At 37.0% G+C, this 14451-nt stretch overlaps 1 protein-coding gene across 1 annotated transcript in view; it reads right to left on the reverse strand.

Moving 5' to 3' along the window:
• LOC150080606 (A disintegrin and metalloproteinase with thrombospondin motifs 6-like) overlaps positions 1–14451 on the reverse strand; it is a 518673-nt gene that overhangs the window by 179088 nt on the left and 325134 nt on the right. Inside the window, exon 12 of the mRNA XM_090381965.1 lies at positions 11780–11843. Coding sequence (XP_090238091.1) covers positions 11780–11843 — 64 coding nt within the window. The remainder of the gene's footprint in view (positions 1–11779; positions 11844–14451) is intronic.

A 14451-nucleotide genomic window follows, 5' to 3' on the forward strand; every position in this document is an offset into this window, starting at 1 on the left:
GATAGCCCACAGTATATTTCACTTTATAGCTGTTTGGTATACTCATCACAGTCATTAGACTTATAACACACTCATACTCTCAATTTCGTTTTCCCAGTGACACCAAACTGACTCAACATTGCACTCGTCACCCATGCCAACTGGATGCACTGCCTTAGATTTAATATGCATCTTAACTAAGAGCCTAACCGCTCCACATCTCCTGTCCTGTCTGTCCTTCCTGTATACATTGTACTCGCCATATTCAAATTCAGCATCACTTATGTCTGACTGACATCATGTAGTAGTAGTAGCATGTGATGCAAGAAAGCAGTGTATGAGCTTATGCAGCATTGGCCAAAAAAAAAATTCACAACCATTCCCTCTAAATTTTTGTCCGGTTCCTCCTTAAATTTATTCAACCTATCAACTTCCACAACAACAGATGGAAGTTTGTTCCAGCAATTAACCGCTGGCTAAAGGCAAATTTCCGCACATCTATTCTACATCTGTCCTTTCGTAATTTGAATTTATGCCCCCTTAGGTTCGTAATCTGAACAAGTGGAAGGATCCCATCAGAATTCAGCGTGCTGAACCCATTCAAGGCCTTATACACCTCAATCAGATCAACGCGCAGGTGCCTAGTCTCCAGCCACTGCAATTTGCAGAACTTAAGCCTCTCTTGGTAAGAGGATCCCTTCATTCCCCTCACCAATCTTGTTGCCCTTCTCTGCACAAGCTCAAACAAATCTACATCCTTCCTAAAATGAGGCCTCCAGACCTGTACGCAGTACACAAGGCATGGCCTGATCATTGCCTTACACAGAAGGACAATCACCTCCTTTTCCCTGCTAACAAAATTCCTAAATATCATTGACAAAACCCCATGACTTGCCCTGGCAGACTGTCTGCATTTCTCAGAAAACTTTATATCTGACTGCACAATTACTCCCAGGTTTTTTTCATTTTCTACCACCTTAAGTGTAGTACCACACAGTTGGCATGCTCCTCTGGGGTTACTTCTATCCATATGCAATACTTTGCATTTGTCAAGGTTAAACTTCGGTTGCCACTTCTTAGCCCATCCGCCCAAATTTTCTAGATTCTGTTGCAGTAGCACACTCCCTTTACTGTCATTAACAACCCTGCCAACCTTTGTATCATCTGCAAACTTCGAAATTAAGCATGATATACCTTCATCAATATCATTGATAAATAGAAAAAACAACAGTGGACTCAATACCGAACCCTGTGGGACTCCACTAATAACATTAGTCCACAAAGAGCAGCACCCATTGATTACCACCCTCTGTCTTTACCAACTCAACCATCCTTTTATCCATTGTAGCAACTTACCCTTAATACCATTCTGCTCCAATTTGTACAGGAGCCTTTCATGTGCAACGGTATCAAAAGCTATCTTGAAATCCAAGTATATGATATCAAAATTATTTTTTGCATCCAGTTCCATTGTAACTACATCATAATAACCAATCGACTTTGTCAGACAAGACTTTCCCTTAACAAACCCATGCTGTGTCTGAATTATTGCTGCAGTCTTGTCTAGATGATCCTGCAATGAATCTTTAACCAGTGACTCCATTATTTTACCCAGAACAGAAGTTAAACTAACTGGTCTGTAATTACTCCTGTCACCCTTCGATCCCCCTTTGTGAATTGGGGATACATTTACACATCTCTAATCCGTGGGGACCTCCCCTGAGTCCAAAAATGCTCTCATAATTATGGCTAAGGGTTTGCTTACTTCCTTTGCCACCTCCTTTAATATAACTGGATAGATCCCATCAACTCCAGGTGCCTTTCTTATGTTTAACTTCGACAGTTTCTCCTCCACTTTGCTCTCAGTTATTAGAAAATCATTAAGCACCCTTTTACAATTTGATAACCTTCTGGCATTTTCAAACCTTTATAACTCCTCACGTGTGAATGTAGATGCAGAATACTCATTCAGTTTGTTTGCTATCTGAGCAGGATCATCAACAGTCAAACCATCGATATCAAGTGGACCAATCAGATTCATCCCCTTCCTTTTAGAGTTTATATAAGTAAAGAAATCCTTGCTGATTTTCTTAGCATCCTTTGTCAAAGATTTCTCGTAATCTGCCTTCGCCTTCCTAACCTCCTTTGTGACTTGATTACAGACTAGCTTATATCTGCCATAGGCTTCTGTGTTGCCTGATAATTTATATGCATCCCATGCATTTTTTTTTCTCTGTCACGAGTCTCATTAGTTCATTTGATAACCATTTAGGCCTAAGCTTTGAACAATATTTCTTAACAGGTGTGAAACTTTTAGTAGCTTTCACGATTAATTCCTTGAATGCTTCCCACTTGGAATTTGCTGTTGGTAACATCATCAGTTGATCCCACTGTACAGAATTTAAAAACTGTCTGAGACCAATGTACCCCCTTTACGGAAGCAAAAACCCTTTCCTTTACCCCTGATGGTAATTATATCTTTAAGTAAATCCCACCTCAGTTTACTTTGATCACTGCCACCTAGTGGTTCCTTTATCTGCAAATTCTTAATACACAAATGATCATTGCTGATAACCAGATCAAGAGTATTACCCTCTCTGGTTGCCTCTCGAACATGCTGCTGCTGAAAACAATCATCCAATAAATCCACAAAAGTCTTACTAGTGTGCAAGTGACCAAGTCACAAGTTCCAGTCAATATCTGGGAAGTTAAAATCCCCCATTATAAGACATTCTGATTTACCAGACCACTCTGTACAATTGTTTATTGTACTCATTTGAGTCATTAGGCATATAGCACACTCCTACTCTCAATTTTGATTCCCCAATGCTTATGTCAAACCAAACTGACTCAACAGTGCACTGTTCATCTATATCAACTGGATGCACTTCTTTTGATTTTATGTTTTTCTTAATTAACATGATAACATCTCCTCCCTTCCTGTTCTGTCTATCCTTTCTGTACACATTGTACTTCCCAAATTCCAATTCTGCATTCCTAATATCTGTGTGACACCACGTCTTTGATATCCCAACAATATCCGCCTTTGATGTCTTGATCAACACATCAAATTTATTTACTATACTTCTAGCGTTGGTATACATGCAAGTATACATGCATCTATTCTTATTCTTCGTTACCCTAACACTTCCCATATACCCACCTGTTTCACAATTAATGCCATCAGTCCCTGAAACCCCCAGCACCCCCTGCTCCAGGCCACTGCTTATTGTAATAGAAGTAATGCAAGAATCACCTGCACCTCTGCCTGCAGCTACTTTTAATCTGTGAATTCCCCCCCCCCAAGCTAGCAGTTTTCTGATCCACCTAACACTGCCTCGATTGCATCAGCAAATATTCCTGCACCCTTTCTATTTAAGTGTATCCCATCCCTGTAGAAGCAGTCTCTGCTGTTAATAAGCACAGACCACGCTGAAAAAAAAATTCTACCCCTTGAGCCTTGCACATTCCCTCCAGGGCCGAAATGATTGACAAGGCTCTCATCATGTACTCCCTCCTATCATGTCTGGGGAGAATTGCAGACACTTTCAAATTTAACCCTAACTCACGACTTTTTTGCAACACTGACCTGTACTGCCTAGATTTACTTAAATCTACAGATCTTCTACTCTTAATGTCAATGGTGCCAATATGTACAACAATATCACCTTTTTGTGCCCTTAAAAGATATATGCTTTACAACGTCATCAACTTTTGCCCCTGGTCCTATTCCATCTATCCTTTTTACACAATATATTCCCCGTCTCCCTGACAATAGAGTCACCAACAATAAGTAACCCCCTGTGGGACCAGCCCTTGGAGATTGCTGCTGTGTTGCCTGATGCCCAGGAGTGAGCTCTGGCATTGAGTTGAGCAGCTGAGAGCTTGACGGACCTCTCATATTAATGTTTCTGCTATTCCTACAATGTCTGCATTTAATGACTTAATCAGTACTTCAAATTCATCAAATTTATTTAAAATGCTCCTAGCATTAGTGTACTGCAAGTATGCATGCACATGTTCTTACTCTTAATTATACTAACACATCCTATATTTATTTGTTCCATGATAACTCATGGAACAAATAAATAAATACAGCAGAGCCTGAAGTACAAGATACCTTGCTTTCCAGGCTGCTGCACATACCAATAGCAGAAGTGCAAGAATCACTTTGATCTCTGTCTGTGTATCTGCCTCCCCAAACTAGCAGTTTTCTGGCCCAACTATCACTGCCTCAATAGCATCATTACTGCACCCCTTCTATTCAAGCTCATCCCTGTAAAAACAGTCTTTCCTGTGCAGATCGATCTGAGAAAAATTCTATCCCATGAACCTTGCATAGTCTCTCCTCGGTCGAATTGATTGACAAGGATCTGAACATATACTCTCTCTTATTGTATCTGGGCACAATTTCAAACTTTCAAATTCAATCTTAACTCATGACTTTATCCTAACATTACCCTGTACTTGTTAAGTAAGTCCTCACACCTCCTACTCTTAATATCATTAGTGTCAACGTGTACATCACTTTTTGTCCCATTAAAAGATATCAGTTATATCTGCTCTACAACATCATCTACTTTTGCCCTGGCCCTATTCCACTTATCCTTTTTGCACAACATATTTCATGTTTCCCTGACAGGAGTCACTGACGATAACCCACCTCCTGTGGGACCAGCACATTCTTCCTTGGAGATTGCCTCTGTGTTGTCTGATGCACAAGTGTGAGTTCTGACATTGAGTTGGGCAACTGAGAACTTGATGGGCCCAATTTTAATTCCTTCAAGGGCAGCTACCCTACTCTTTAAACTCTCACTAATGCCCATCAGAACACTGAGTTAGCATACCTAATTTCTCCACACACTCGGCACACATAAAGACATCCCCTTTGGCTGAATCATGTCCTGTTCCAGAAAGTTCTGCAAAACATTTCACAAGTTGCACATTTTGTTAGGCTGCGATATGTTGGAAAACTACCCCTTCAGTTCTACCGCGAACCACAACAATCCATCTACTTTGTGTACACTGCTTTACTGCTCTAGTCTGGGGCATGATTTCTGTTTAAATACAATTTATTGATTAACAATAAAAATTAATAAATTTAATTCATTAATTGACAAAACTAGACTAAGCTAATAGATTCCTAAATGCAATGATACGTATTATGCTATCAAGTTTTACGTTATTAGCATTAAGTTGAGCACCCCCACTATTCATGGTATCTGTATTCGTCTTTTCACGGTCAATGATTTAAATCTAAAAAAATGTGAATTTTAAAGCGCCGTGAACATTTTCCGTCATAAAAAAACATGGATGTGGCTAAAATCATCTTGCCCGGTCCACAGAGTACTACTCTGTAGACCTGTCAAAACAGTGCTCAGTGGATGGGGGGAAAGGTTACAAAATTGCGAGTGCAGATGTTTCCCGCTAATCCTTGTTCAGTATGTGTAATGCGCTTGTCGTGGAAGGTTTCTTCTCTTGCTTTTAATTGATATGTTTAAAAAAGTGAAAAATCTACCATTTTGCAGTGTGTTGGTGTAAATAGACTTTTTTGAGCATGTTAACGCTAAAAGAAAGTGACTTTATTGTGGACAAGGTCTTTTCTAGCCCTACAAAAATATGGCTACGAATAACAAGGGAATTGTGAAAAGATCCAAGGTGATGACATTAGCGAGTAAAATTGAATTATTAGACAAAATTTCTAATGGTGAAAGTGTCTCGTCAGTGACAAAACATTATAAAATCGATGGGTCAACGGTGTGATCAATCAAGAAATCGGAACAAAAAATCTGCCGTAGTATCCGTGAAAATGAGCTAATTGCTTCAAAAATTTGCTCTGTAACTCGTGATGTTAAATTAGAAAAAATGGAAAAGGCTTTAAATCTGTGGATAGAAGACCAAATTCAAAATAAAATCCCGTTAAGTTCATCATTCGTGAAAAAGCAAAACACCTTTATCAACACTTTAGTGAAACTGGTGATAGCACTGGTGGGATAAGTTTTCAGCTAGCAAAGGCTGCTTTGAAAGATTTAAAAATCGATATGGCCTTCATAACGTGAAACTTGTAGGCAAGTCTGCATCAGCGGATTTCGTGGCTGCAGAAAGTTTCCCAACTGAACTAAAAAAATTAATTACGGACAAAGGATATGTTCCCAAACAGGTGTTCAATGCAGACAAAACTGGGTTGTTTTGGAAGAGAATGCCAGCCAGAACATACTTAATACAAAATGAAAAATCTGCTCCTGGATTTAAAGCTTCCAAAGATAGGCTTACTCTTTTGTTTTGTGCAAATGCTAGTGGACACATGATCAAAAAAAATCACAGAATCCACGTGCTTTGAAGGAAAAGAATAAAAGTCATCTTCCAGTTTATTGGAAATCCAATAAAAAAGCCTGGGTAACAACTATACTTTTTAGAGAGTGGTTTAATGATAGTTTTGTGCGAGAGTGGAAAGTTACTTAGCTTCAAAATCTTTGCCTTTCAAAGTTCTGCTTCTTATTGATAACGTGCCAGGACATCCATGCAGTCTAGAATTTGACCACCCAAACGTTGAAATTGTTTTTTTTCCACCCAGCACCACATCACTTTTATAACCACTAGACTAAGGTGTGATTTCTGCATTTAAGTCTTACTACGTTAGGAGAACTTTTACTGGCTTAATTGAAAAAATGGAAAGGGAATCAGACTTTAACTGTAAGCCAAAGTTTGAAAAATTATAACATTGCAGATTGCTTGATCAACATCAAGATATCAGTTGATGAGATAAGTGCATCTACAATTAATGCGTGTTGGCAAAAATTGTAGCCAGAAGTGGTTGTTGCTAAAACAATCCCTAATGTCAATGAACTGGTTGCCAATATTGTAGAAATGCACAGGGAATAGAAGACGGGGGGCTTTGAAAACATCGATGCAACAGACATTCAGAAACTTATTGAGATTCATGCAGATGAACTTACAATAGAAGAGTTGGATGAATTAGTAACAAGGTCAAATGAAAACCAAAATGATCCTGAGGAGGAAGATCAACATTGTTAGACCAGAGTTAAATAGTAAATCATTAAAGGAAATCTTTAGCTTCTCCATACAACTTTCAGAAAAGGTGGTAGAAATGGATCCTAATTTGGAAAGAAGCATCAAGTTTAAACGAGACCTAGAACAATTACTCTTGCCTCACAGAGAAATTCAAAAGGAGCTCAATAAAAAATGAAGAAACAAACTTCGATTACGAGTTATTTTTTGAAAGGTTTGTTTAAAATGTCTAATAAATATTACATTTAATAAGTTGTTTTTTATTTTCATTTCGATGCCTTATGCTTGTATTTCACTATGTACTGTCTGCGTTTATGTAGGTAAATACACATAATACATACAGACAAAATTTTAGACTAGTTTTTGTTACATATTTCATACTCTGGAATGGAACCCTTTTATTACTATGGACACCATAACTCAGTATTCGCAGCATTTCTCAGGAACATAACCCCCACTATTCGTGGGGGTTTACTGTACAAGAAAGCATGCTTATACAGCATCAGCTAAAAAAAAAAACAAAAAAAAAACTTCCCATTTCGTCCATGCATTCCTTCCAAATGTTTGTCCAGTTTTTCCTTGAATTTATTTAAGCTATTAATTTCCACAACGACAGATGGAAGTTTGTTCCAGCAATCAACTACCCACCGGCTAAAAGCAAATTTCCTCCCATCTATTCTACAACTGCCTTTCCTCAATTTGAATTTATGTCCCCTCAGGTTTGTAATCTGAGCAAGAGGAAGAATCCCATCAGCATTAAGCCTACTCAAACCATTCAAACCTTATACACCTCAATCAGATCACCTCGCAGGTGTCTAGTCTCCAGATGCCACAATTTGCAGAATTTAAGCCTTTCTTGGTAAGAGGATCCCTTCATTCTCCCTCACCAATCTTGCTGCCCTTCTCCATACTCATTACAGCAACTCAACATCCTTCCTAAAATGAGAACTCCAGACCTGTATGCAGTACTGAAGGTGTGGTCTGATCATTGCCTTATACAAGGGGACAATCACATCCTTATCGCTGTTAACAAAATTCCTGTATATCGTTGACAAGACACCATGAGTTACTCTTGCAGCCTGTCTGCACTGCTCAGAAAACTGCATATCTGACTGCGCAATTGCCCCTAGATCTTTTTCATTCTCTATCACCCTGAGTGTAGTACCATACAGTTGATACATTTCTCTGGTACATTATACCTTATGCTATCAAGTTCAAGACATACGTTACACTATAACATTATGATTGCAGTGTTAAATTAGTTATATTCTTACTAAAAAGTAAAATTCCTTAGCTAAACACAAAAAGATATATACCCAACAAGTGATTAGAACCCTTGAGCTACTTATTTAATCACAATTAAAACCCTACTATTCCACTACATTACTCATTAGATGCTATGATACGCATGCCAAAACATGGATACAATAGCAGTATAAATAGTAAATTGTAACTTACAAAATCATTCTAGCTAAATTTAAAAAAAAAAAGCTAATGATTGTGACAGACTATTTAAACTATTTGTAAAACACAATTTAATATGCTAATAAATCAAAAAGATGATAAAAATTTCCAAAAAATGTATTGTTCCCACAAGCTCATGTCATTGGTGCCAATATTTACAACAATATCGCCTTTTGTGCCCTTAAAAGATGATATATGCTTTACATATATCATATGTAAAGGATAGATGGAATAGGACCCTGGTCCTATTCCATCTATCCTTTTTACACAATATATTCCCCATCTCCATGACAATAGAGTCACCAACAATAAGTAACCCCTGTGGGACCAGCACATTCTGCCTTGGAGATTGCTGCTGTGTTGCCTGATACCCAGGAGTGGGCTCTGGCGTTGAGTTGGGCAGCTCAGAGCTTGATGGGCCTCTCATATTAATGTTTCTGCTATTCCTAAAAATGTTATGAAATCATAAGTGTCCTGGCACTTTTGATTTCAAACTCAAGTAATTTGTTATATTTCAAGCTTCCTTGTGAACTTCTTCTCCAAAGATTACTGCACATTAATTTTTCTTATTTCATTATTATGAAAGAAGAATTGGCGGAACTAATACCGAAAAAATATCTATTTCTTTCTGTCAATTAAGTTTGCAAAAAATAATATTATTTTTGGCAAAATTGATTCATTTCAATTTCTCAAAAAACTTTCTCCTAATAGCAGAATTAGGTGACAAATTGGTTCTCCAAGTATTATTATATTTTAGTAAAAGTTAAATAATATTTATTATTATTATTATTATTAATATCCATATGATGCAAGGAAGCCTGAGGCTTATGCTGCACCAGGAAAAAAAAAAAAAAATGTTCCCGAGTAACCCTGAGAGAGAGAGAGAGAGAGAGAGAGAGAGAGAGAGAGAGAGTCAAAAGTAGAAGGGAATCACCAAGAAAGAGGAGAATGATGATATCCAGCTCAGGACCCTGGGTGTGCCAAGCCCATATTTAACTGAACACTTCTGAAAACTCAGCTGGCAACCCACTATTTATGAATTCTCTTTGGAGCAAGGAACTTTCAGACTTCCATAAGGATATCTGCCATGAAACAAAGTTCACATTTATCAAATTTATTCATAAAGAAATACAGATTGTGCTATGAGTGTATTAAATATTTGAAGCTGTACTGCTTCATTGAATTGTATCAGCAGAAAAATCTGCTTCATTGAATTGTATCAGTGATTTACTGATAGTACACATCATGATAGTATCATGATGGTTCAACCAATTCCCAAAACATCCATTTTGGACTGTGTCACAGCCTTTCTAAAATCTAAATAAGTTATGATAAAGCTATTTCTTGCATATTCAGAGAGGACATAACCTTAACAAATGCATGCTCCAGCTCTATTATTATCTCATTCCTGTCAAGTCAATCTTTCACTGCATCTTTAATTGCTGATTCAATCATTTTTCCTCCACAGAAGTTAGAATTAACCCCAGGGGCTCACATCTGGTGAATATGGGCTTGGCATACCCAGGAGCCCATCTTTGTGTATGGAAGACATATTTGCACATCTCAGTCTTCTAGAATTCAGCTGAATAAGGATGCTCTTGTTATTGTTGCTAGGGACTTTGTGATCTCCTTAGTCACTTCCTTTCAGTATAACAGAATAAATATCAATAGTCCCAGTACCTAATTTACTTTTAAACCTAAAACAAAGATCATTCAAATAAAAACTGCAAAAGTTAAATAAAAGTTGTATTTCACAAACAAGGATACTAAACATACTGATCTTTGATGTAGACCCTATTATATTCCACACACCTACTCCAACATACGTTGGAGGAATGTAATGGGATCTACACCAATACATGGATTCTTTGAGAAAAAGCTTTTGTGGCTGGCGTCAGAGCCATTCAAGAAGCACTGTCTTCACCCCTCTTCGTCTGTCATGAAGTGATATCCTCTTAGTGCATTTTTTATCGGCAAAAAAAAAAATTTTATAATCATGTGAAGCTAAGTATGGTGAATATGGAGGATGGATAATACCCCAGACTTCATTTCCTACATCTGAATTACTGTAGGATGAGCAGTGTGAGGTAAGACCTCCCACTGACCACTACTCAATCTAACCTCATTAACATGAAGGCAACATGTTAATGAAGGTTTCTTTCAAATTGCTGGCTTTAACTGGTTCAGAAGAACATCATTACAATAGTTGTCACTGTTCTCCTCTCTCAAGTTAATGTTCCAGAATCAGTCCTTTATGATCCCAGAATACAGTGGATACACTGACTAATGCCTGGGTATAGACTTGTTTTGGATGAGGTGAGCCTATGTGGCACCACTCTGAACTTGTGCACCCAAAATTCATCTCCAGCCACTATGTATTCCAAAAAAGCATCTCCTTTGCATTCATACCAATCAAGAAGCATAGAACACACAGTAAATTGTCATTCCTTCAGTTCTGGTGTTAAATAAAGAAAAATTCATCAAGTACACAATTTTCAAAAGTGCAGCTCCTTGATAATGACAGCATGCAGTGAATCAACATTATTCTTGAACGATGTGGCAATTTCTTCAAAGTAATGCAAACATATGTAATGCCTCATATCAGTTCTTTGACTAGCAAAGAACAAGGGCAAGCACACCATGTCATGATGTGCTTACCCTGTTCAAGGAGAATCTTCAAAACTTTCATTGCCATTCTTAAACCTATTCAGTCACTCATATACTTGCCATTGATTTATGTATGCTTTACCAGAGGGAGCTAACATTTGGTAATAAATTTCAGCAGGTTTTATTCCTTCTGCATTATAAATCTGACTGCAGATTCCATTTCTTTCAAATTGCTGGTTGCATAACTGCAAGGTGCCACCATCTTGAAAATTGACTGTTTCCAAATAATGTCAGCAGATGGTGCCATGTGGGTTCTCAGATTATCATCAGTTTTGTGTATGCATTTTACGTTGGTTTAGTGGTTGTCACTTGAATGAACTTTGGAATTTATCCTTAAGCACTTTCCAGTTATCACAAAATTTCTCAACCAAGTAATTGTTAACTAGATTAATAATCTATCCCCCCCCCCATTAAAACTGTGTTCCTCTAGGAATAAATGCAAAGGGTCATCAACAGTAGTTCCACTAGTCCTCTATAGTGATTCAATGTGGTTTCTTTCCTTTTAGTGTGTACACATATAAAAAACTGACTACTTGGGCTCTTTTCTAAGCAAAACTGGAAGAAAAATTTTGCACATAAATATATTTATGATGATGATATAATTATTTTTAAGAATATTTATAATTTAATGTATACATACCTCTGTATTGCACACTCGGTACTTTTTTCTTTCTCCAATGCAGAATCTTCCACCTCTGGCAGGCCTTAAAATATTGTCAAAAATTTTTCTTAAATATTCCATCCATAAAAAGATCCTTCATTTTTCATAGGCTCTCTTTATTAAAATGGTGTGGATATAAAACAGTGCAAGTCATATTAATAATCAGTAACATATGATAGAATTATAAAGTTGACAATAATAAAGTATAAAAAATACAACTTATTAATTTTACACATTCTCCTTTATATTATTGCAATCTTGTTAAACTAAGAACCAAAATTATACAAGCATTTTATTATTTCTGTGTAGCATATAAATCATAAGATAATCTATAACAGGGTTCTTTTCAGCTTCTTAGTTTCTGTCAGTTGATTCCAAGACTATGAAACAAACTTCGAATACTATGATGATGATAATGAATGATTGAATGTCATTTTGAATAACAATTGCAAGGCCTTGAAAATTGTCTTAAATTATCCTGTAAATACTGTCAAGCAAATGTAACATGGAAAACAAGTTGGATAATAAAAAAAAAGTTGCATCATGACCTGTTAATATTAAGATAATTTGTATTCTAGTCTAGTGCACAGATTAAATAGTTTTCATTTTATAGATATACAGGGTGTGTCAATTAAAGGGCACCAGCAGTCTATCTCACTAATTTTCAGATTTAGCTATTTGTCACCTGGACCTTTTGTCATATTTGGGCTAAAATTTTTGAATTTGATGTTAAAATTGGACTAAGTATTACCATTTAGATTTGATTTCTGAATTAAAATTCTGCCTAATCAACTGCTTTTCACACAATGGGAAAGTTGCTCTCTGTCTTCAGTTTCAGTTACTAATCAGTATTAGTTACTGGCAAATGATGACCAAAATCCAGCAAAATGTTAGTTTGGTAAGATTCATAGTAACAGAATAACTGGGATTATATGTTTTATAATGTATGGTGAGAAGAGGAGAGAAACTGCACTGAGAAAATCAGTGTAATATTAAGGCAGATGAGATAGAAAGGTCAATAATCTGATCCACTGCTAGTTTAATAGTGAACTCAACAGTGAAGATACTGTGAGCTACCAATAACAAAGCTGAAGTGGTGAAAGAGGAAAAGACTGCAGCAGCATCAACCAGAGTATCACATTTTGATCCATCAGTATAGATTCCGTAGGTCTGTGGTTTAGAAAGGGAATGAACTGTATGTAATGTAATTAGTATTAATACTGGCAAATTATGCAAGAAAGAAAGTTTATATGGCATCAGTCAAAAAACCACTTCCCATATCACCTATCCATCTCCTATAACAGTTTGTCATTGCCTTCCTTGAATTTATTCAAACTAACCACCTACACAATGCCAGATAGAAGTTCCCTCAAACAATCCACAACCAACTGGTGTTGTAGAGGTGGGTAGTTCAGCTCTGTTCTAGATCCTGTTACAATAAAATACCTTGATTAATGCCATTAACCACCCTGCCAACCTTTGTATTATCTGCAAACTTAGACATTAACACTGATATGTCTTCATCAATATCATTAATAAATATAGAAAACAACAATGGGTCCATCAATGAACCATGGGAAACTCCACGAATAACAATACTCCAGGAGCAGTGCCTTTATGTGTCTATAGTCTGAGCAAGTGGGAGGATTCCATTGGCAATGATACTCAATACATTCAAAGCCCTCAAGATGCACTGCAATCAGATTTCCTTGCAGCTGCTTAGTCTCCAGATGCTGCAATTTGCAAGACTGAAGCATTTCCTGGTATGAGCACCCTTCTGATCCCCCTTACTAATCTTTGATACTCTTCTTTGCATCTGTTCCAACAGATCCACATCCTTTCAAAAATTAGGTGAGGTGAGACCTATATGCAGTACTCAAGTTGTGACCTAACCATTGCCTTATACAATGGGATAATAACCTCCTTATCCCTGCTGAAAAATTCTTGTATATCACTGACAAAACTCCATGAGTTATCCTGGCAGCCTGTCTGCACTGCTTAGAGAACTTCTTATGCAATGGCACAATTATCCCCAGGTCCTTTTCATTCTCCACTACTCAGAGTAGCACCACATAGCTGGTACATTAATCTGGGATTACTGCTACTCACATGATGTACCTAGCACTTGTCAACATAAAATTTCAATTTCCATATCTCAGCCCATCTGCCTAATTTTTCTAGATCCTGTTACAGTAGTATACCTTGATTACTGCCACTAACCACCCTGCCAACCTTTGTATCATTTGCAAACTTAGACATTAAGACTGATATGTCTTCATCAATAGCATTAATAAATATAGAGAATAACAATGGGTCCAGCAATGAACCATGGGAAACTCCATGAATAACAATAGTCCAGGAGCAGTGCCCATTGATAACAACTCTGTCTACTCACATTCAATCAACCACCCCTTAATCTAGTGGTTCTCAACATTTTTGGCTGAGGTACCCCCCCCCCCCCTAGAAGTTTGACAAGGTCCTCAGTACACCACTAAGATTATCACTGACATAGAATGCTAAGAAAAGGGCATTTTTTGTTTTTTTTGCATGTATTATAATGGAACCAAAAAATAATTGCTAATCTTAAAATTTTAAACTAAAAAGAATTTTAAATATTATTAAGACTCTAAATTAAAAAATAAACTTACTCA

Source organism: Mastigoproctus giganteus, chromosome 9 (assembly GCF_048544385.1).
Source record: "Mastigoproctus giganteus isolate SK-2022 chromosome 9, ASM4854438v1, whole genome shotgun sequence".
Classification (NCBI taxonomy): Eukaryota; Metazoa; Arthropoda; class Arachnida; order Uropygi; family Thelyphonidae; genus Mastigoproctus; species Mastigoproctus giganteus.